The 24,532-nt window shown below is 35.3% G+C and overlaps 1 protein-coding gene across 7 annotated transcripts in view; it reads left to right on the top strand.

The window, feature by feature from the left end:
- The window catches only part of ZZZ3 (zinc finger ZZ-type containing 3), a 101,526-nt gene that overhangs the window by 68,106 nt on the left and 8,888 nt on the right, over positions 1-24,532 (top strand). For 5 of the 7 annotated variants that reach the window (XM_072834122.1, XM_072834124.1, XM_072834126.1 and 2 more), the window contains 7 exons: positions 10,334-10,472; positions 13,871-14,018; positions 14,103-14,218; positions 15,083-15,154; positions 16,369-16,470; positions 17,211-17,306; positions 20,046-20,198. In XM_072834122.1, coding sequence (XP_072690223.1) covers positions 10,334-10,472; positions 13,871-14,018; positions 14,103-14,218; positions 15,083-15,154; positions 16,369-16,470; positions 17,211-17,306; positions 20,046-20,198 — 826 coding nt within the window. The remainder of the gene's footprint in view (positions 1-10,333; positions 10,473-13,870; positions 14,019-14,102; positions 14,219-15,082; positions 15,155-16,368; positions 16,471-17,210; positions 17,307-20,045; positions 20,199-24,532) is intronic. The other 2 variants (XM_072834125.1, XM_072834123.1) reach the window with 1 other exon arrangement.

Raw genomic sequence — 24,532 nt, 5'->3', positions numbered from 1 at the left:
TACAGTTCTTTCATTTAAAAATTTTTAAATTTAATTTTATTTATTCATGAGAGACAGAGAGAGAGAGAGAGAGAGAGAGGCAGAGACACAGGCAGAGGGAGAAGCAGGCTCCATGCCGGGAGCCCGATGCAGGACTCAATCCCGGGACTCTAGGATCACGCCCTGGGCCGAAGGCAGGTGCCAAACCGCTGAGCCACCCAGGGATCCCCACATTTAAAAATTTTTATTTTGTGTTCTCAATTTGCCCTTGTATATTTTCTCTAGATTATCACTGTTATCTTGACGTGCGTCACACTTAACCTGCCTTTGTGCTTTTCATTGCACTGTTTATTCTATCTGGAATATTTTAATCTTTTTTTCTATTGAAATACACAAATTTTCAGTGTTTACTTGATTTTTACATCTTCTATCAAATATAGTTTGAGTCTCCTGGGAATGATCATTTTGTTTATAACATACTTAGGCATTTATCATGGTTGGTCAAATTTAACGTATGTTTTTCTCTTGTATATTAATCATTATAATTTTTGTCAAGTTTAGGAATTAGCTTGGAATCTTATAAGCTTTCTTGTTTTTCAGTATTTAAGCAACTACCAATATACACATGCACACTGTATTACTTAAATTGTAATGATCAAGATGTAGGATTGCACGTTGATTTTACTTGTATCCTTCAGAATGGCTGACATAGTGCTATATATACAGTGAGCATACTTGGTAAGTGTTTGAATGAATTCCTACAAGTTTAAGCTAATATTGCATATTTTTGAGCAGCCGCTTCACACAACATCATAACTGAACCTTAGGATCGGTTGGGAGGCTCACAATTTTCTGCCTGTTAAGGCAAGTTCATGCTATCCTGTACTTATTTGGCTGTTTCATAGTTTAATACCATATTTTTTGTTTATGTGGTTAAATTTCATCTTGTCTGGTATTCTAGCTTGCTTGTTATTTTTTACCCTGATTTTTTTCATCTACAGTATTTGCTATCCTTCTCAACTTCATGTCATCCACAAACTTGATAAGTATGCCTTTCATCTGTCCCTCTAAGTCTTTACGTGTGGAAAAGCACCAAGGCTGTATGTATCTTTAGCATACCTAAAAAACTCACAAGAACACACATACTATTATAGCATTGTTTTTATACAGTTGTTTAATTGCTGAAAAGTCATCCAAATAATTATTCAGTTATTCATATTTTCTTTTGTGTTTTTTTTTCATCTTTATGAGCACTTTCTGTGTCTCTTGAATCTTAATATGCTATGGGACAGTACAAGAAATAGAAAAATGGCCTTCCTCTCAAGGATCTCACAATATAATAAATGAGATAAGGTATACTTAAAAACTAGAAGTATAGGTGCACCTAAGAATTCTTGCCTTCAGGAAATACACTATTTATTCTGACCTACAGCCAGAACGGCCAGTTTCTTCATAAACCATAGCTATTATATTTCACGGAATTTCATTTTGGAAGTAACATCTGTGAGGGAAAAGCCATTAATGTATCATGAGTAGATGTTGTGAGGTACGGAGAACTTATCTCTTAGATCTTTTTAAATAACCTTCTTCTCTGAGAGCACTTTGCATACTTGTTGCTATGGGCAGAGCTGATAAACCCAGGTCTCAGGATTCTCTATGAAGAAAACAATGAATTATATTATGTATATAATAGTAAGTGAGTCCATTTCTAACTCAGAAAGAATGTGAAATAATGAGTGACCAGAATTTATTTTTGTATTTTTATTTTATTTTAATTCCAGTGTAGTTAACATAAAGTGTTATATTAGTTTCAGGTGATTCAACAATTCTGTACATTATTCTGTGCTCATCACAAGTGCCCTCCTTAATCCCTATTTCATGCATCTACCCACCACCCACCTCCCCTCTGGTAACCATCAGTTCATTCTCTATAATTATGAGTCTGTTTCTTGGTTTGTCTGTCTCTTTTTATTCCTTTGCTCGTTTGTTTTGTTTCTTAAATTCCACATGATTGAAATCATATGGTATTTGTCTTTCTCTGACTGACTTATTTCACTCAGCATTATACAGTGAGAGGCCAAAATTGAACAAATGTCTTCTAATTCTAGAATGTTTCTTTTGAAAAAAGCTTTTGCAATTACTTACGTGGTCCATTCTTCTCATTTTGTAGCTGAGGGAGCCCAGGCCCAAGGTTTAATGACTTGAATAAGGTCCCACACGTCATTGCTGATAGAGCTGGGACTTGAACCAGGACTCCTCTGTGAATCTTAAATACAGTTCTAAAATTAGAAGTGTTCTCTCTGTAACATTTTCTTCCTAGGAAACTTTTCCCTTTTTAAAAAAATGTGCAGTATCTCATGCATATAGTAGTAATGAAATATTTACATGCAGATATGTAGTCACTATGAAATCAAAAAGGCAGTAATTGTTTAACCACAATCCAGGTTAAGATATACATCATGGATAGTACTCCAGAAGTCCTCTGTAAATAGTTCCTTAGTTACAGTCCCTTATTTTTCTTGGAGATAACCACTATCTAATTTTTGTGAAAAATTTGCCATTTTAAAAAAAATTTTTATTTATTTATGATAGTCACACACAGAGAGAGAGAGAGGCAGAGACACAGGCAGAGGGAGAAGCAGGCTCCATGCACCGGGAGCCCGATGTGGGATTCGATCCCGGGTCTCCCGGATCGCGCCCTGGGCCAAAGGCAGGCGCCAAACCGCTGCACCACCCAGGGATCCCTTCTTTGCCATTTAAAGAAAATTGTATTCATTTATTCATGAGAGACACACAGAGAGAGAGAGAGACAGAGAGGCAGAGACACAGGCAGAGGGAGAAGCAGGCTCCATGCAGGGAGCCTGACGTGGGACTCAATCCCGGGTCTCCAGGATCAGGCCCTAGACTGAAGGTGGTGCTAAACTGCTGAGCCACTCGGGCCGCCCTTCTTTGCCATTTTAAAAAGTTTTACCACTTATGTGTGTGTCCCTAAATAATAAAGTTTAGTTTTGGAACCACAGTGCATATCCTCTTTTGTGATATATTATATTTGTGATTCATCTGTGTTGGTACACATAGATGTACTTTGTTCATTTTCATTGCTGTGTAATATTCCATGGTGTGTGTGTGTGTGTGTGTGTGTGTGTGTGTGTGTGTGTGTATACACACACACACACACACCATAGTTATCTATTTTGCTTAGATGGTTTTGGATTATCATAAGTAAGTCTGTTATAAGAAGTTACCCCTGTGTACATTCAAGTTTCTTGTGGTTACATACCTGCCTATGGGATGTCTGGGTCTTGGGGTTTGTGCACCTTCAGCCTTACTAGTTAATTATGAACTGCTGAGATATACTAGTCGGTTCTAAGAGGGCTCTCTACTTCCTTTTCACCCTTACTCCTAGGATGTAGCCCTTCAGGATCCAAGACCAAAGCTTAAGGCTTGTTTCCCAGAGCCTCTACCTTCAGTAGGCTTAGACTCCCAATTTTGATCTTATATCATTTTAAGCTATCAGGAACACTGCTCAGCTTCCTCTTCTGGATCAATAAATGGCTCCAGGGCAAAAGTGCCCCCAGACAGGTTTTGACTTTCTAGTTTTTGTCTCATGGATCTTAATTGGTACCACCTCATGATTCTGTTAGCTCTTTGTGACTCTTAAGAGCTTTTAAATATTATTTTTTCCAGTTTGTCTTCAATGAAGAGGTTTCTTCTGAATTTGCCCAGTCTGCATTTTCTGAAAGAGGAAATTTGTCCCCATAGAGCTTTAGCTTTAATTATTTAAAATTTTTGAATTTGCTTACTTTTTGAAGCAGCTTAATCATTTATTGTAGTTTCTCTTCCCTGTAGCTGTTTTCAAGCTTGTCTTTTATTCTATGTCTTGCTTTCTTGTGTGCTTGGTAAGTTTTAAATGTGAGCTCTTTACTTTTTTTGGAGAATTCTTTATGGGTTATCTTTGAGGCCTAGGATGAATATGTATTCTTTCAGAGAAAATTGCATTTGCTTTTGTTGGTAACTTGGGGAATAGGTGTGGGTGCATCAGTCCAGAAGCACTGCTTTAAACTGTAGCCATGGTTTTGGTTCTTTAAGGCTACCCAGATAACATGATTTGGACTGTCTTGTGTTAACAGCTTTTTATAGTTGAAATTTTTATCTGCTCTTTTTCTTAGTCCCACAGCAACTCTTCTATGGGATAGGAGGGGGAAAGGTAGAGAAGTGTAAGGAAAGAGCATCTCCTGTTTGACTACATACTTCAGTGGCTTTCTCTTCTGTTTCCAAGGGAAGTACAGAAAATTGAGCCCAGACTGACTTGGTCCAGTACCTGCCATCAAGGCAAAAGCAGTTTTGTGCTCCATTTGACTCTCACAGTTTATGACTTCACTTAGATTTTATCCTATTAATAAAAAGTCTCAGTATCTTACCAGTTTTTCCATGATTTTTTCTTAACTTGCCTTGGTTCAATATTCTTAGTTATTTTCAATACAGGATTGATATACCTGGAAAGATATATTATCAGAAGCTGAGGTACTAGTTTCTGTCTTAACACAGAATATCATAAAAGGCTTTTTGATAATCTTCTAATGACTTTTAGATTTTCATAGTAAGTGAGAGGTCATTTATGAATTACTGAAGTTTTGCTGTTCTATAGTTTCAGTGTTTGAAACCCTGAGTCATGACGGAAGAAAAAATATCATACTGCTTTTGTTTTACTAAATTGATAATTTAAAAATATGTATGTTTGCTCATCAAAGTAATTTCTGTTCAATCATGTATATATTGAGCTCAATATTTTACAGAAGAGTAGAAATACCATACATAATTGAAATGATGGTATAGAGTAAATTGAAGCATTTTCCCCCAAAGTGTTTTACACGGTAAATTGTTAGGATGGGATTTTTGTTTGTAATTGCCTTATTGTTACTCCTGAGAACTGATTCACTTTATATAATTATCATGTTGAAAATGATACCCAACATATGTCTTGCTCTTTTTTCTTACTCCTGCTCTCCAGTGCATGCATGTGTGCATTTGTACATGTGTGCACACATGTGAAAACGTATTGGTTAGCATATAGGTTTTCCCATACTCCTTTCCCTTTTCTTTTTACAGAATATTAAATGGATACATCTGTTTTTTTATTTTTAAATCTTTTTGTTTATTTTTAATTTATTTATTTATTTATTTGAGAGAGGAAGAAGAGTGGGAGGAGAGGCACAGAGAAAGGAAAAGGGAGGATCCATGCTGAGCATGGAGCGTGACACAGGGCTCAATCTCATGACCCTGCGATCATGACCTGAGCCAAATCAAGAATGGATGCTTACCTGAGTGATCCACCAGGTGCCCCCCCAGTACATTTTTGTGTCACCTTACTTCCTGTAGTTTTTTTCAGCATTGTTTAAATTCAGGGTTCATGGGGATAATCAAGCTATTCTTTTTCAGTAGCAAAGTGTAATGCATTGCTTTTTCATTACTCAGTTTTTATTTAGGAAATTATAAAAGTTAAAAAAGCTAGAAGAATAGTGTGGTAAACTTCTGTATCCCCTTCAGCTAAATTCATCATTTGTTAACATTTCATAATATTCTCCCTCTCTCCCTTTGCCCTCATCTTTCCCATCCCATATACGTTTTTCTTTTTGCTGAGACATTTAAAAGTATATTGTATATTAAAGACATCGCCCGTATACTTTAGTATATGTCTCTTATTTTATTTTTTAAGATTTATTTATTTATGAGAGAGAGAGAGAGAGAGGCAGAGACACAGGAGGAGGGAGAAGCAGGCTCCATGCTGGGAGCCTGACGTGGGACTCGATCCCAGGACTCCAGGATCATGCCCTGGGCCAAAGGCAGGCGCTAAACCACTGAGCCACCCAGGGATCCCCAATATATGTCTCTTAAAAACAAGAATATTCTCTTGCATAACCTTCAGTACCTTTATTATATCCCAGTAGTCTAGCATTGATACAGTAAAATGGTGTAATCCACAATCTGTATTTACATTTTTCCATCTATACCCAGAAATGTCCCCCAAAATGTTCATTTCTCCCCCGTGGGACCTAATTCATGATTATATGTTATGCTTGGTTGTCATGTCTCTGTATCTTTAATCTAGAGCAAGGTCTAACAGTTTTTTTCTTAAGGGATCAGATGGTAAATATTTTCAGCTTGGGGGAATCAGCTGCACTTTGCAACTACTCCACTTTGTCATTGTAGTTAGAAAGCAGCCATAGACATTATGTAAATAGATGGGTACAGCTATGTTCTAATAACGCTTTATTTATAGAGGAGTGCCTGGGTGGCTCAAGTTAGTTGTGTCTGCTGACTTTTGATTTTGGCTCATGTCATGGTCTCAGAGTTGTGAAATTGAGCTCCACACTGGGTGTGGAGCCTGCTTAAGATTCTTTCCTTCTTCCTCACTTCCATCTCAAAAAAAATCAAGAAACAAAAACCACTTTCTTTATAGAAACTGACTAAAGGTTGTTAGACCTTCGATCTAGAATAGTTTGTTCTGTTTTTTAATTTTTATTTTTTAGTAGGCCCAGTGTGGAGCCCATGGTGGGTCCTGAACCCATGACTCCCCAGATCAAGACCTTAGCTGAGATGGAGTTGGATGCTCAACCAACTGGGCCACCTGGGTGCTGCTAGAATAGTTGTGTTTTTGTTTTAAGATTGATTGATTTATTTTAGAGAAAGAGAGCAGGAGGTAGGGGCAGAGGGAAAGAGGGAGAGAGTCTTAAACAGACTCTGCACAGCATAGGGCATAATCTCACGACCCAGAGATCATGACCTGAGCTGAAATCAAGAGTTAGATGCTTAATTGACTGGCCACCCAGAAGCCCCTATAGGAATATTTTACATTCACAGATGTGAACAAAGAATTCAAGAGGTCTTAGACAATGAAAGGTTGTGAAAATAACTTAGATGTAGAATTGAAGAGTATTTATATCTTAGTCAAATATGATTTCATAATATAAATCTAAACGAGTCTTATGGTTGAAGACATGAGACCATGAAATTAACAATTCTTTGCCACAGGTAAGCCTACTATTTGTAGCCATAGATTTAACATTAGAAATAGATAACAAATAATTTTTGATAGATTTAATACAGAGTTGTCCTTGTGGGAATGCTGTAAATATACTTGCATCCACATAAAATTATATACATTTAAGAAAATCATTCTACAGATTACTTGGTTGAGTGAGTAGCAAAAGTGTGAAAGTAGCATGTTTTGCTGGAATTAAAGAGTTGCAGTATTTTTAGTGCTTGAATTTCCTTAAATATCTGTATGAACATCTGTGGTGATTGGGTGCTGTACTGCCATCTTTTATTGGTTTGCCTGAGACCGCTATTTTTTCATATTGTGCCTTTACCACGATTCTGGTTTGACCCTTTATAGCCTGTAAAAGTCTATTTCCTTTTCTGTATAGCTTGTATATTAAATAAAAATTGAGACAATATCCTATTGGAGGTTTTAATTTCTTGGGTAAATATTCTCAGAGTCTTAATCATTCCTCACATCATATCTCTACAGTAAATGGCTGGTATGATCTTGACAAATTACTTAATCTGTGCCTTGGTTTCCTTATTTGTAAAATAGTGATAATGGTACCTATCTTGTAAATTTATGTGTTGTTATACTTAAAATACAATGTCTGGCTTATAGTATACATTCAGTAAATATTAGATACTATTGTTATTTCTGCTTACATACTTTGTCGTCCGCCTTATCTCTTCATGAACCCGTTTGTCTCTCTCAAAGCAGAGCTGAACACAGTAGCAGGTGTGATCTGACCAGCCTAGGAAGAGTAGAGTTGTTATTTCCTCCATTAATTTGAATTAAAGTTGAAATTTTCTTTTTTTAATTCATCGTGGAGAATTTCAAACATACAAAAAAGTAGACACACTGCTATGATGGACCTCACATACTTAATCTCTATCCCCAGTAACATGGCCAATCCTGTCCATTTGCTTCCATACAGTTTTCTCCTTCTCTGGTGTAATTGTAACTCCCCTGTTATACATAAGGTCCATGCCTGATTGGCTTTGGTAATTATTAGAGCTTTTAGGATCATACCTTGTTCTCTTGTAAAACAGTTACCAAATTAATGAACAAATGAATCTTGCCTTGACTGATGTTTGGATCAGTTTCTAGTAGTTTGCTTTTGGAGGTGAAGTGGATGGGTAGGTAGGATCGAAAATAGATGTTTGTATTGTACTGCTTTTTTTTAGGTGTCACCTAGTTTTTTATTATTCCTTCCATTTCTGCATAGGAATATATGTGGTAATCTAACTGGTAAAATCTCTGAGTACTCTAGAAAATAATTCAAATTAGCTAGTCGAGAAGACTTGAGTTTACTATTTTCTTATAGTGTTTTCACTTATTCTGGACTTACTAGTTTTACTAGTATTTATTTTAGGACTTTAATTTAGTAATCATTTTATTTTGATTAAAGAGAAGCAAATAGAGTTTGAAGAGTTATACTTTGTCATCTCTGTTGGAATAATTTAAGTACAAATTGTAAAAATTGTTACAAGGTATTGGTTTCAGAGAGAGGCCCTTCTTCCCAGCGTCAGTAATTGACTATAGCACTTTTTTCAAGCTTGTGTTTACTTTTTCCAAAACTCTGTTCTTGTTCGTTGTTACTGTGCTTTCAGCACTTTGCTGAAAGTTTAATAGACTCATAGTCATTTTATATTGATGATACAGAAGTATTTAACTCTTGCTTAAAACAGAGATCAGTCATAGTATGGAGACACCATGACAAGTCTTTGGTTATTCACTAGTGGGGAAGAGGTTCTGGAGGTAAAGTATGGCAGTTAAGAGTACTGTAGAGAGTTTGGATAGGTTCTAGTACTCGGCTCACTACCATCACACTAAGGCTGAGCCTCGGGTAGCCTGCCTCACGAAAACAGCCAGTATGGGCAGGGTTTGTACGCTCCATACACTTAACAGCAAATGGGGGCCTCACGGAAGTGAGTTTAGACTTAACCTCTGTAACTTAATCCAGGAGTGACTTAGTTTGGTTCTTGCTTTCCGATTCAGTTCTGACTTTGAAATGAAGTATCTCTAGCTTGAGAGGAGTCTTACCCCCTTCAGTGTTATTAGTTCTTACTTTAATGTTTATCATAAACATTTCAAGAACAAGAGTAAGTATGTTTTAGGCAGGGGGCTAGAGAAGTATCCTGATAAAGAATGCTGCGTTGCAATTATGCCATGGCTGTGAACCTCAAAATTGCGTTGTCTTACCTTTGAGATTTCTGCTGGTTTGCTGACTTTTGAACTTAAAAGATTCACTATACTTTTTGATTGTGCAAGACATCGATCTATTCATTTGTTCATTCAGAAATATTTATTGATCATCTCTATTCTGGGAAGTGTGCTGCACACGGGATGAACAAAACAATGATGTGTTTGTGTTTGCCTTTATGGCGTTTACAGTCTAATTGGAAATGGAGTGAAATTTATTTGAAGCCATAAAGAAAAAATTTTGTTTTACTTATACGACCTAACCACTTATTTTGAAGCCAACTTGGAATGAGTTGTTTTTTACTCTTTTTGCAAAGTGTATTTGAACAGTCAGGACTTTGGAGCTAACATATTCTCATATGTGTATTGGTATTTGAAAATAGACATTAGGCAGGACAATCTGAACAAAAAAGAGAGAAGAGATAGGAAGAGAATTAACTAGTATACATGTACCCTAGTGAGATTTCAGGATAATGACAGATAGTAGGTTTGTGTGGGTAAAAGTATTATGTTGTGCTAAACAGACCTTTGCAGGTAGGGAGTAAGTATGGCCTTTCTTCTTTAAGGATGTTCAATACTTAAGAATTGCTTGGAAAGTAAGCTTCCTGTAGAATGGAAGTATAATAGAGAATGAGAACCATGACACCTAAAATCATGTCTTAATTATTTGACAGTTTGCTGTAACTCTGAGCAAGAAAATGTACCTCGGATTCCTTATTCCAACAGAATACAACAGAGGGACTGAATTTGCTGATCCCTCCTAGTGCTAAAACCTTACAATTTTGTTTTATTTTTTTATTTAGCAGTTTCTTAATGACTTTGTTGGAAAGTCAAGATGCCTTCTTATTTTCTGTACTTGTTCAGGTTCAAGAATTAAAAACTTAAGATGGGGAAATAAGGCTTTGCTTTCTCTAACTGATATTTTCTGACTAGGTACTTCGTAACTCAGGAAGACCTCATTTATTCCCAGTAATATGTTTTACTAAACTCTTTCAGGTAACTTTATAAAGACTGTGTGGCTTAATAGTAGATCATGGCTTGAACTCAGTTTTTATTTATTGTTGTTACTAGAAAATTTTAGTGAGGTATTTTTCTTTGTCTCTGTAGTTATCAGAGACTGTTACAGACGATTGCTGTACTCGAGGCTCAACGTTCTCAAGCAGTCCAGGACCTTGAAAGTTTAGGCAAACACCAGAAAGAAGCACTAAAAAATCCCATTGGATTTGTGGAGAAACTCCAGAAGAAGGTATATATTGAGTACTTTTTAAGATTTATTGAGATAATATTTGGTAATAACTTGATTTATTCTTTTAATATGGATATATACTTTTTTAAGTCTTTAATTTTTTTCCACTTCTACAACTATCATGCCCCTACCCCCACCTCAACACACAAAATATACTCCAATGAAAATAGGTGGGAGCTCTAATTGTATATTTATTTTAGGAATTTGATGTTCTATTCACTAGCCATTTTTAGGATCTTTTCCTGTTACCTTTCCATCTTAGGTTAAAAGGAAAAGAGGGTTTTCCTTCTTTGACAAGTTCAGGATTAGTAAAGCAAAAAAGAAAAAGTACTTCAGGATTTATTAACTAGTTTAGTTTTGAGGTACTTTTGTAACTCTCCACATAGTGCGATAAAAAGTATTGGTGATAAAAACAAACTGTTTTAAATGTCTTTAAGGCTATGGTTGCCAAGTCCATGAGGAGGAAGTATAAATTTTACTTAATTTTGTAATGACCTTTACTTTGGTGTAAAAACTCCTTTTGATTTTCTCTTTTCCTTAAAGCAGAACTTGCATATTTAACAATTAATGATTTGAAATTCATTCACATTTTTATAACTTTCTTGTATGTAAGTTGGATAATCTATATGTGCATTTATATTGTATATATCTTGAACCAGGGACTCAGTAATTGTTTAATAAATTTGAGAGGCACAATATTAATTAGCATTGTGTGAAAACATTAACACTGAAAAACTATGAAAAAAGGATCTTCTTATTCACCTTAAAAAAAAACCAAAAAATTAGCTTGTAGAGTATACCAACTTTAGTATAGTTATTAGTTACCAGTTTTTAATGAGTCACAAAAGTGTTCTACCAACGTTGAGTGAACAGCCCTGCAGACTTTTTTCATTTAGTTGTATTATTATTTGGGTTTTTCTAGCCATATTATTTACTTGGCAGTTATTACTTTTCTCTCCATGCTTTAGAACATTGAATATCATAATGAATATAGAACTTATATATTAATTTTTTAAAACTCCTAAACTTTATGGATCCTATTCTTTGTACAGTGAGTTCACGTAGGTGTTTATTGATTCTGCATTGCCATTATTAATCATTTCTCATTTTTTTGTATATTTTTTTATTGGAGTTTGATTTGCCAGCATGTAGAATAACACCCAGTGCTCATCCCGTCAAGTGCCCCCTCAGTGCCTGTCACCCAGTCACCCCATCCCCCCGGCCCACCTCCCCTTATTAAACATTTCTATTGCAAAAAGATATAGTACTTATAGTAGTTACTTAGAACTGATTCAACTAAAACAGATGGCTATAGAAAAGTAAATATTAGTAAAAAAAATTATTAACCTTGATCTTGCTTTATTCATGTTCCCTAGTAGTCAGAAAGATGCAGTGAGGCTTATTTACTAGATTTGTATGTAGTTGGTTATTTGCCAGTTTTCCATTTCCAGGTTTAGTTTAGAACTGAATTTCTTTTCACTTTATCTCAGTAATAGAGATGTGATATTGACCATCTTAACAATTTTTAATCAAAATGCACAAAATTACATTAAATCCAGATACTTAGTAATCATGAAAGATTTACATTCCTTGGAAAGAAATTTTTCTCCTGGATTTAATTTAGAAGTTTGAGTTTTCTGTGTGGTGTCTGTGTGTGTGTGTGTGTGTATGTGTATGTGTGTGTTATGTATACAGATATTTTGACTTAGCGATGGAGTTGTGTTCTGATAAACGCATTTTAAGTTGAAAATATCATAAGTCAAAATTTATTTAACATACCTAACCTACTGAACATCATAGCTTAACCTAATCTGAGGTTTCATAAAGGTTCTCAGAACACTTACATTAGCCTACAGTTGGGCAAAATCATCTAACACAAAGCCTATTTTATAATAAAGTATTGGATATCTCATGTAATTTACTAAATATGACATTGAAAGTTAAAAGGGGTTGGTTGTATGGGTACAGAATAGCAGTCAGTGTATAGATTTTTTAGCCTTGTGATCCCATGGCTAACTGGGACCTATATGGTTCGCTGCTATTGCCCAGCAGCATGATATTGGATTACATATCACTGCCTTGGGAAAAATTCAAAATTTGAAGTTGAATAGTTGTAAATTGGGTGCCATCTGTACTTAATTTACCTATTTCTTTAGGTTTACTGTACTAGTTAAGTTGTTAACTTGTGATCTGTTTTAGTGGATATTTAAAAACTCCCAATTGAAATTAAGGAAACTTGTGGTATATATTGGTATATAGAATGCAAGGAACATTTATGGCTTGTAAGCTTCCTTTGATATTACTGTCATTATTTTTAAAGACACTCTATGTGAAAATGAGCCTTAGATTAATTTGTATTATGATGATGATGGTGATAATGTAATATATCATAAGCAAAATAAAAATTAAGAATTCTCTGTAAACAGTCAAACTGGATTTTGCTTGCCAGTTTGACAGTTTATGACCTGATGTTTTTCTCAACATTTTACTATGGAAAATGTCAAGTACACAGAAGAATTGGAAGTATTGTATAGTTAACACACTCATATTCCTTCTTAGATTCTACAATTAAAATTTTGCTATATTTGCTTTATCATGTGTGAATCAATCCTTCATCATTCCATCTTATTTCAAGAATGAATTTTAAAGTTGCAGACATGAACACATTACACCAGAACACTTCAGAATGCATATTACTAACTAAAATTCTTTTTTAAAACATTTTTAAGGTGAGATTTCCCATACAGTGAAATTTACACGTTCTATTTGTACCATTCTGTGAGTTCTGACAAAAAACATACACCTCTGTAACCCAAATCCCTATCAAAAGATATTGATTATAATGATCTGGTTTTAATAATTATAACAACTAATGACTTCTCTAAAAGGGGTTGGTTAAGTAACTGAATTCCAAGTAGATTAAACATGTGGTTTTGATTCTCAGGGTGTCATAATTTTTTGCGTATGTGCTAAAAATTATATTGTGAAAATAATTCATTGTTTTATGAGTAAGTCATGAACATGGGGGTACACTTAAAATGAATTCTATGTGTCAAGCCTCATCTTTTGCAATCGAACACCTTTCATACACTGTTGTTAAAGATAGAAACCTTTCTTTGCTATTTATATTTAAAGTGTATTAGTGATAAAGCTCAGCTTTAGAGTTCTATCTAAAAATAATGCTTGTCTTATTAAATTCATTCTTCCTCTACTTTGCTATCACTTTACTACTTAATGTTTAGACTGTATTATCTTAAGTTTATTGGCTGTTGGATTCAAACAGTGATTAGAAATGTCCATTTGATGATAACTTGGTTTTGGAGTCCTCTGAAAATTTGGCTTAGTAGATAATTTTTTGAATTAAATTTAGACTGTCACTTTGTTTTATTTTCTCTTAGGCTGATATAGGACTTCCGTATCCACAGAGAGTTGTTCAGTTACCCGAGATTGTATGGGACCAATATACTAATAGCCTTGGGAACTTTGAAAGAGAATTTAAAAATCGTAAAAGACATACTAGGAGAGTTAAGTTAGTTTTCGATAAAGGTAAGAAATTAGATGGTAAAAATTTAAATAGAGAAGTATCTGGCAGTCTTGCTTTAATAATCCTATACATGGTCTTCTTTTTAGTAGGTTTACCTGCTAGACCAAAAAGTCCTTTAGATCCTAAGAAGGATGGAGAGTCCCTTTCATATTCTATGTTGCCTTTGAGTGATGGTCCTGAAGGCTCAAACAGTCGTCCTCAGGTAAACAATATAAAGCTTTGGAGCAGGAAAATTTGAACTGTAGACAAAATATTTTAACATTTCCTGGTTTGTATTCTTAAAATTTAAGCAGTATTTTACTGATGATAGTGGGGGACATGAACTTTAGAGTTAAGAGAAACCTGGATTGGAATCCCAGCTCTGTCGCTTACTAGCTGTGGAATGTCAGGTGTCATTTATATTAAAGCCTCCAAGGGAAGCCTGGGTGGCTCAGTGATTGAGCGTCTGCCTTTGGCTCAGGTTGTGATCCTGGGGTCCAGGGATCGAGTCCTGCATCAGGCTCCCTGTAGGGAGCTTATCTCTCCCTCTGCCTATGTTTCTGTCTCTCTCTCTGTGTGTCTCTCATGAATAAATAAATAAAGTCTTTAAAAAAAAGCCTCCGAGCTGAAGTTTCCTTTTATATGAAATATTAATATTACCTGTGTTGTAGAGTTGTGTGAGGATTAAATGAGTAGTACATGTAACATGTCCAGTACTGTGTATGACATGTACCCTTTATTCTAAAAATACCAGATTCGTGCAGTGTAATTTAACCAGGATTTGACTCTTGGCCTTGCCAGTAGTAGTTAGATGAACCTTAATAGACATGTGGGTTCAGAATGGAAAAGTAACATTTCCTTTTCTTTCAAATGAGGTTGCTGTCATCTGTATTACAGGGTTGCTAGGAGTATAAAACCAAATGGAATAAAGGAATGTGAAAACTTGTTGTGAACAATAAAATTATACATTAAATAAGTTTACTTCAATATTTTGAAATTAATAAAAAATTCCACAATATGTATATTACTTAGCTATATCAAATGGTAGTCTTTATTATTTTTGACAAAAGCACTGTTTTATATGCAGATGATAAGAGGACGCCTTTGTGATGATACCAAACCTGAAACATTCAATCAGCTGTGGACTGTGGAAGAACAGGTAATATTTCTAAATTGTGTGTTAAAAAAAAGGCTCAGATTAGAGTCAGTATTAGACAGTCTCTATTAATTATGTATCATTTATACAATATAAAATGTATATTGTTGTATATGATCCCTCTTAACCACGAATTTAAAATACTAACTTATTTCTGTATACTTCTTTTTGCACTCTTAAGAATTTTGGATTTTGAGAATATATGAAATCTAGTTTGGGGATGATTTTTAGAGAAGGAATCTGGGTTATGGGAAGGGGATTGAAAAAGGTAGTGAAATGGGTGGAATAAAGTGTTTGTAATGCAGCTTTGGGAGAGAAAAACCTAGGGCCAAGTAAAGCAGTGCCTCAAAGTGAATTCTTGTTTTTGTTACGGAGGGGAGCTGACAAAGCCATGCCAGAGTATTCTGTTACGATTTGGCATATGGCTAGGATTGTTCTTAGGTAAGTTTTGAGACAAATCTCTATTTGATATGAGAATTAACCCCATAGCTATAATGAAAAGCTTTAGGAAATCTTCATTTCCAGCATCCAGATTATTCTGCATCTTTACTGTGAGACAGGGACACCTGGATGGCTCAGTGGTTGAGTGTCTGCCTTCAGGTCAGGACATGATCCTGGGATCTGGGATTATCCCACATTGGGCTCCCCACGGGTAGCCTGCTCCTCTTTCTGCCTATGACTCTGCCTCTCTCTCTATGTCCCTCATGAATAAATAAATCTTAAAAAACAAAACAAAACAAAAAAAAACTGTGGGACAGTTTTAGGGTATAGATAAGAATTTGGAAGACCACCCAAAGAAAGGAAAAGTCTCTTTTATGTATTCTATCTGAATCCAAATGACATTTTTGTCAAATCTATAGGGGCAAACCCAACCATAGTCTACCAAGAAAAAATGGTCAGTGGAAATCATTAAGATGTGTAAAGCATAATTAATTAATTAAAAAATTTTTGGTGCTGTATTTTTACTTAAGTGAATAGAAAATCTTTATAAGGTTTTCCATAGGTTTATTCTCTAATCTCGTTTTTCCTGTAAAGTCTTGAGTTCCTTAGGAGAATTTTTCCTACCATGAGGATTGTTAGTGACCTAACCTCCAAAGTTGGAAGGGAATATTATAGTTTAAAAGGAGGTGCAAATGTATTTATTCATTTATGTAAGTGCATCTGTTTATGAAAGTCAATATTAAACTTTTTTAAATTTGGTTTTCGGTTTGTCTTAGAAAAAGCTTGAACAGCTACTCCTGAAATACCCTCCTGAAGAAGTAGAATCTCGACGCTGGCAGAAGATAGCAGATGAATTGGGCAATAGGACAGCAAAACAGGTGATTGAGGAGACAGCCCTGTATTGCTGGCATGTTTTTTTTAATAGTTTTTTAATGAAAGATAATGGCAGCTGACATCAGCAAATCTGTTACATCATATTTACCTACGCAGTGCTATAGTATGTGGGTTTTTGTTTTGTTTTTAACATAGTATATTTTATGTTGAGTTCAGAAACGACTTGACATAATTAATTCTGCTTCAGATCATTACTAAAAAATAAGGATGTAATGTATTTATTTTGGTGTCTTTTTGAATGTCTAGTGAGTGCGCCAAGTTGTGTACTTTTCGGTTAGACTATGCTAATAGATTTGTGACCTACTTAAGTATTCTCTGGTTGTCTTTTTTTATTAAAAAAAAAAACTAGCAGTTTTCTTCTTCAGATTATCGTTGATATTAATAGATATGTTTTTAATGCTATAAGCATGAGCATTCACTAGTTGAAAATATGTGTTTAGCTTTGGAGTCAAACACATTTCCTTTATTTTAACAATTTTTTTTTTGTCCAGGTTTTATTTTTTTATTTTTTATTTTTATTTTTATTTTTCCAGGTTTTAAAATATAAGTGTGCTTGTTGGCAGTTTAAAATTGCTTCTAGGTTTTCTGATAAATTTTAAATTGTTAGCATCCGTTAAGATACACAGGTATATTTTAATTTTTAAAAAACCATTCAAAAAATAAAAAAACCATTCAAGTATTGCATGTCTTGTAATAACGTTAAATGGCTTTTGTGTTTCCTTAGGTTGCCAGCCGAGTGCAGAAATATTTCATAAAACTAACTAAAGCTGGCATTCCAGTCCCAGGAAGAACACCAAACTTATATATATACTCCAAAAAGGTAAAAAGAAAATGGAGAAAGTAAACTTTAGATCTTAAACTTATCAAAGTCAGAATTTGTATATGTAAAAATGCATACATTTATCGGAACAAAATTGTCTTATTTTTAAAATCCAACTTACTATAAGCATTTTGTTATAACGATAGGATTCCGTTGTTGCTATTCAGTGAAATTGAATGATCCTTATGTTTGCTATTTTCTTAGGAGAAGGTTAGCTTCTGTGAATGGGTGCTACTTGAAAGATTTAGATTGAATGTACATCAGAAAGGCCTTTGTGATATTAAAAGTTTTAGAGTGAGTCTTCAATAGACACAATCAGTTTCTGTTTTTAGATATGCTACATAAACCCGAAAATAGGAATGTTTATTAAAATATATTATTTAAGCCTCACCACAATTCTAGAAGTGTAGTTTAGTATTATCATTTTTACTTTACTGGTAATAATATTGATAGCTAACTTTTATTCTTCTTATTAAATGCTCTAGATCAATGCAGCCTTTTTTTGTTCAGGCAGAGAGGGATAAAGAGTGGGTAGGGCAGAGGGAGAGAGGATCCCAAGCAGGCTCTATGCCTGGAACAGAGCCCAATACAGGGCTCGATCCCACGACCCTGAGATCACGACCTGAGCTGAAAGCAAGAGTCGGACACTTAACTGACTGAGCCACCCAGGCGTCCCTGCAGCATTTTTTATAGATGAGAAAACTAGGCCTTGGGAGACCTGACTGGTTTAGTAGATAGAGCATGTGACTTGATCTCAGGATTGTGAGTTGGAGCCCCATGTTAGTGTAGAGATTACTTAAAAATACAGTCTTAAAAATAAAAAGCTAAGCCTTAAGGTAAATGGAGTCAGTTGTCCCGTCATAAGTCTGAGAACCATTGACCTCTTGATTCTAATCCCAAGCCTTTTCGACTGTTCTTTGCTGCTCTCTACAGTGAAAAAGCTGTTACCTCTTTCCTATATAAACCACTGCATCATATTGTAGCCATTTTTTTGCTTTAATTGCAAAAAATAAAGCACAAAATTGGCCTCTTTCATTTCCTTTGTAAATCATCCTGACATTTCCTCTCCACCATCACTGCCATTCTTCAGATAAGAAGCTAAGAGTATGTATCTGATGCTGTTACCCTTCCTTATTGAAGCTTCCTTATTGTTTTACATAATTTTACATTAAGAATATTATTTGGGGATCCCTGGGTGGCTCAATGGTTTAGTGCCTACCTTTGGCCAGGGGGCATGATCCTGGAGTCCCAGGATCGAGTCCCACATCGGGCTCCCTGCGTGGAGCCTGCCTCTCCGTCTGCTTGTGTCTCTGCCTCTCTCTCTCTCTCTGTGTCTCTCATGAATAAATAAATAAAATCTTTAAAAAATATATTATTTGTAAAGCTCTATGTCTTACAAGTTTTATTTTTAGTCATTTTACCATGCTTTGGAAGCTTGTTTTGTCAGTTGATTTGAATATTTTGAATATCCTCCACCCCTACTCCTAAATATAGCATTACTTATATCAAATATATGGAGTTCATCCTATAACTTTGGAATGTTGGTACCTTGATACTTAATTTAACAGCTCTAATTTTCATGGTTAATTTCCAAGTTAACTTTAGGTGTATTGGGTACCTTATATCTAATTTTCATGGTTAATTTCCAAGTTAACTTTAGGTGTATTGGGTACCTTATATTTTCATAGTTAAGACTAGTAATGATAACAGGAATCCTAAAGAAACCTAAATGTGTTCCCTCCTTTATGTGCACTGAATTTTAAGTTAGCATTTTGACTCTAGAGATGTAGCCTAGCCACAGATACAGACTGATTCCTTGCCACTGTTACCTTGAATCTTTTTTTTTTTTTAAAGATTTTATTTATTTATTCATGAGAGAGAGAGGGAGAGAGAGAGAGAGGCAGAGACACAGGCCGAGGGAGAAGCAGGCTCCATGCTGGGAGCCTGATGCGGGACTCGACCCCAGGACTCCAGGATCGCGCCCTGGACCAAAGGCAGGCACCAAACCGCTGAGCCACCCAGGGATCCCCCGTTGCCTTGAATCTTAAAACAGATGAAATGATGGTTCTGCTTGTAGCTGAGATTATCCTTTGTGGCTCTACTGTCTATGAAGAGAGGCGATCTCTACAGGTGGTTTGAGAGTTAAGGCTTTAGTCCCACACAGGCTTAGTGTGTAATCTTGGTCTTACCACTATCTAGCTGCAGCACCCTGAACAAGAAACTTAACCTCCATCTTTAAATGAGAAGTGATAGTAACTACTTTGTAGGAATGTTGTAGGAATTAAATGACACTGACATACAGTAAGCAGTCCACCAGTGTTAGATAGTATTTTTAGACATTCATCATGTTGTGGAAGTTTGTTTTGTTTGTTTTTACTTGGTTTATATCTGGCTTACGCTACTTCATCCTCCCTGATGAACTTCTATGAGAGGACTGTAAGAGGAGTGTTTAGCATTTGAAAAGAGTGTGGTCATTGTGGGGGATCCAAATACAATCTAGATAGCGTGTGATCCATGGTACTGGTGTTGGGGTATTCCCCCTACATTTTTTTTTTAATCTAGTTGTGCTTTAAAAATCTAGATAATCTAGAAAAAACAAACACATAAGACTATGCTGAAGGGTAGAGCCGAAATCCTTTTAATAGATAGAGCTAGAGGAAACAATTGTTATATTTGATTATCTTTGATTCTTTTAATGGTTTTCCATTGTCCCAATTAAAAATTTGTTTTCTCACTTAGTCTTCAACAAGCAGACGACAGCATCCCCTTAATAAGCATCTCTTTAAACCTTCCACTTTCATGACTTCCCATGAACCACCAGTATATATGGATGAAGATGATGACCGATCCTGTTTTCATAGCCACATGAACACTGCTATTGAAGAGGCATCAGTAAGTTATCTATTTATATAAAAATGTATATACCTATATATTTATCTATGTATTATACAGATCAGGATACAGAATGAGAGCATCAGAAGTTTTATATTATTCTCTTCAGAGAATGTTGGTTTCTCTTAATTAACCAGTCAAATTTATGGGCTTTTTAAAAACAATATATTGTTAAAGCAAAAACAATATATTGTTAAATTGTTGTTTATTCAAAAAAATTTTTGTATATTCATAATATATATCATTATGTACATTAACATGTAAAAAAGAAATTTTAAAACATGCAAAAATAGAATAGTATAATGCATTCTATAGATACTATATTAATAAAATAAAATTTTAAAACATGCAAAAATAGAGTGGTATAATGAACCCACAGGTACCTATCACCCAACTTCAGTAATTATCAGCTTGTTGCAATCTTATTTTCACCTGTACTTCTTACCCACCTCAGCTCCATCCTGGATTATTTTGGAGCAAGTCCCAGACATTACAGAGTATTATTATCATGTTACAAAAAGATAATTCTCTATGCAAATATGCACTCAGTTCACATTCCCCCAGTCAAGAATTGAAATATATTTCCTCCTTCCCTCTCCACCCCCTTTTCTCCTCTTAGAACTTTTTTGTTGAAAAACTGGATTAGAATTTAATGTCAATTATTCTATCTTTCTGTTCCCTGAATTTTCTGTAAATTGATAAGAGGTCTAGATAATTGACCAGATTCATACTTATTTCTGTTTTGTTTTGTTTTTTTTTTTAAGATTTATTTATTTGAGAGAGAGTGCAACACAGGGTATAGGGACAGAGGGGGAATGAGAGCGAGTCTTAAGCAGACTCCACCCTGGGCATGGAGCCTGACTTTAGGGCTCAGTCTTACAACCCTGAGATCACGACCTGAGCCAAAACCAAGAGTCAGACACTTGACGGACTGCACCACCCAGATTTGTTTGTTAGGGTGGGCAGGTCTAGTTCATGTGTACTTATATATCAGTGTGATTGTCCTTTTTTTGTTGGTTGGGTAGTTTTTTGTTTTTTTGGGTTTTTTTTGTTTTGTTTTTTTTTGACATAGTAGCCGTTGATTGTTACTGGGATTCATTAATTCATTAGATGTTACAAAATAGTGATTTTTTTCATTTTTTAAATTTATTTGATAGACTATTCTGTAAAATAACCCCCTCTCCTTCAACTGTTTGATTACCCTAAGGTATATATGAAAAAGGCAGTATAACTGCTTAATTGTTCGTTTTTTTTGTTTTTTTGTTTTAAGATTTTATTTATTTGAGAGAGAGAGAGCACAAGCAGGGGGGCAAGCATCCTTAGAGGGAGACAGTGAGGCAGATTCTCTGCTAAGCAGGGAGCCTGATGCAGGGCTTGATCTGAGAACCGGTTCTGGGACCATGACCGAAGCCGAAGGTAGACACCCAACTCAGCAACCCAGGCACCCTGATTTTTCTTATTTTTTAAATGATTGGGGGGCACCTTGGTGATGCAGTTGATTAAGCATCAGACTCTTGATCTTAGCTCAGGTTGTAAGCTCAGGGTTGTGAGTTCAAGTCCCATGTAGGCCCAGTGTGGTGCCTACTTAAAAAGAAGACGTACTGTATTTTGATTTGGAGTTTAAGTGGAAGAACTCTAAAGAAGTGGTAGTCGAGTTGGCAATTGAAGGATGAACAAAATTTAGCCAGATGAGAAGTAGATGAATATATGTAGTAGATTGAATTTAACTTTTGGTTTGGTTGATTTATTTTTAAATGAGCACCAGTTTAAATCATTCTGATTATTTTAAAATAGTTATTCAAATGTATATTTATGAAGCCACTAGTGGTAAAATGTATAGATTTCAATTTCTCTTTTCAAAAGAGCAATATCTAGAGAGAATATGACTTCATGTATGTACTTCCATACAGTTTTAAAATCTGTACACCATTTTAGTCTCTTTCGAAATTAGTCATAGTATTTCCCCTTTAAACTTAAAAAAATGATTATAACAAGTAACTCTGTTTATGGGTGTTTTGTAAAAATTTTTAATTGTGATAAATACATAAAGTTTACCATTTTAATTAGTTTTAAGTGTATAGTTCAGTAGTGTTAAGTGTATTCACATTTTTGTGCAGCCAGTCTCCAGAACTCTTTACTTCTTGGGAAACAAACTCAGAACCATTTAACAGCATCTCCCCATTGCCTCCTCCTTCCAGCCCCTGGCAACTACCAGTTTAACTTTGTGAATTTGGCTACTCCTGTACCTCATATAAGTAGAATCATGAAGGTTTTGTCCTTTCTTGACTGACTTCTAGCACTTAACGTATTCAGGTTTCATCCATCTTGTAACATGTGTCACTATTTCCTTCCTTTTTAAGGCTGAATGATATTTCATGGTAGGTATATACTACTTTTTGTTTATTCGTTCATCTGTCAGTGGACACTTGGTTGTTGTGAATAATGCCATGAACATAGGTGTACAAGCATCTCTTCGAGTCCCTGCATTCAGTTCTTTTGGGTATAAACCCAGAAGTGGAATTGCTGGGTCCATGTGTTAATTTCACGTTTAAGTTTTGAGGAAACACCATACTATTTTCTGTAGTGTGCACAACATTTAACATATTTACCAACAGTGCACAAGGGTTTCAGTTTCTCTGTATCCTTGCCAAGACTCGTTATTTTGTTTGTTTGTTTTCTCTTTTGATAGTAGCCATCATGATGGTTGAGGTGATTTAACTTTTCTTAAGTCTTATTGACCAAAGTTAGTAGTATCCTTAGCCCTAAAATGAAAATTAAAAGGTTTGGCAGAGTTTTTACTCTGTATTTGCTTAAAAATCTGAACTAAATAAATTTCATCATAAAATTTCTTACTCCATTATTTAGGTCACATATTTATTAGTGTTAACATATTTACTACATTACTTACATTATCATCCTCCGTGCTAACATAGGAAGGCAATGGCTATAATTTAACATTTCTAGTTGACAAGAATTAGAAATGGGTGAAAGAGAGTGTGAGATAAGGTAGGTGAAGTATGAGATTGTAAGGACACTTTTGTTAGTTGAAGACTTTGAACTTCACTCTGTAGACAGTCAAGAAGCCATTTGGAGATTTTAAGTCCTGGTGGGGGCCTGAGGAAGGAGTGGATACTATAGAGAGGACTGATTCGAACGATTTTAGAAAGTATTAAATACTGACAGATTTGGTTGGATTAGATATAAGATAGTGAAAAATTATGAAAAACTCTTAAATTTAGGCCTTAGGTTGCTGAGTGTGTAAGGAGTTAAATATTTAGAAAACTCTGGGTTCAAATCAGGACTTTGCAACTAATTGTGAGACCTTGGGTAAATGTTACAATATCTGTAAACAGCAGTTTCCTTGACATAAAAGCAACATTGTAGTTAATAGTACCTAACATGAGGAACAGGAGGAATGGAAGGAATTGTCTGCACCGTAATTGATAGAATGTGGATGGGGTCCATGAATTGTAGATGCTTTTAGGAACACTGGAAATTAGTGACCATGGGATCAGTCATGAGGTAGCTAAGGGAAGAAATAGATCAATGATGGCAGAGCACAAATAAATTGGGAGAATAAGTCTGAGGCAGTTAGTGATTTATGTAGCAATTTCATATATTTATGTAGTTTTTAGTATTCATTTTTTGTACTCTCTTCTAAATAATTGTGATTTACTTTATCCTCTTGGGTAAGACAGGAATGTACTGCCTTGGTCATTGAGACTACAGAGCAGAGGTTGGGGTTTGCTCATGGTTAAGAAAATGTTATATTTACTTGAGGAAGTATAAAAATCTTTCAGAGAAGAGAAGCTTCCTGCAGATCAGTAGAAATAGATTGTAAAGAGTATCTCAAGTAGCCATGAATGTGTTGGGATGGGGTTGAGCCTGCATTCATGTACAGCAGAGGTGGGAGTCATCCCCTGGTACTTTGTTAGATGGTCTACTGTAACTCAGTATTACTACTGAATTCAGAAGTCCTCCAGGGTGCATTGGTGGCACAGTCAACTAAGTGGCCAACTCTTGGTTTCAGCTCAGGTCGTGATCTCAGGTTTGTGAGATCGAGCCCCGCGGCAGCCTCTGTGCTGTGTGCAGTCTGCTTGAGACTGTCTTTCCCTCTCTCTGTGCCCCTCTACCTCCTCAAATACATACATACATACATACATACATACATACGTACATCTTAAAAAAAAAAAAAAGCAGAAGCCCTCCAAAAGTATTAGTCTAAAATATTCGTAAAAGCAGCACTTATTTTCTATGAGCCCTATAAGGTGAGGTATCTTACAAGAGAAAAATATTTTGTTAATAGGAAAATATTCTGTCAGTATTTCTTATAC

Source organism: Canis lupus, chromosome 8, assembly GCF_048164855.1.
Source record: "Canis lupus baileyi chromosome 8, mCanLup2.hap1, whole genome shotgun sequence".
Classification (NCBI taxonomy): Eukaryota; Metazoa; Chordata; class Mammalia; order Carnivora; family Canidae; genus Canis; species Canis lupus.
The sequence above is the reverse complement of the archived record's forward strand: the minus strand, read 5'-3'. Positions and strand labels throughout refer to the sequence as shown.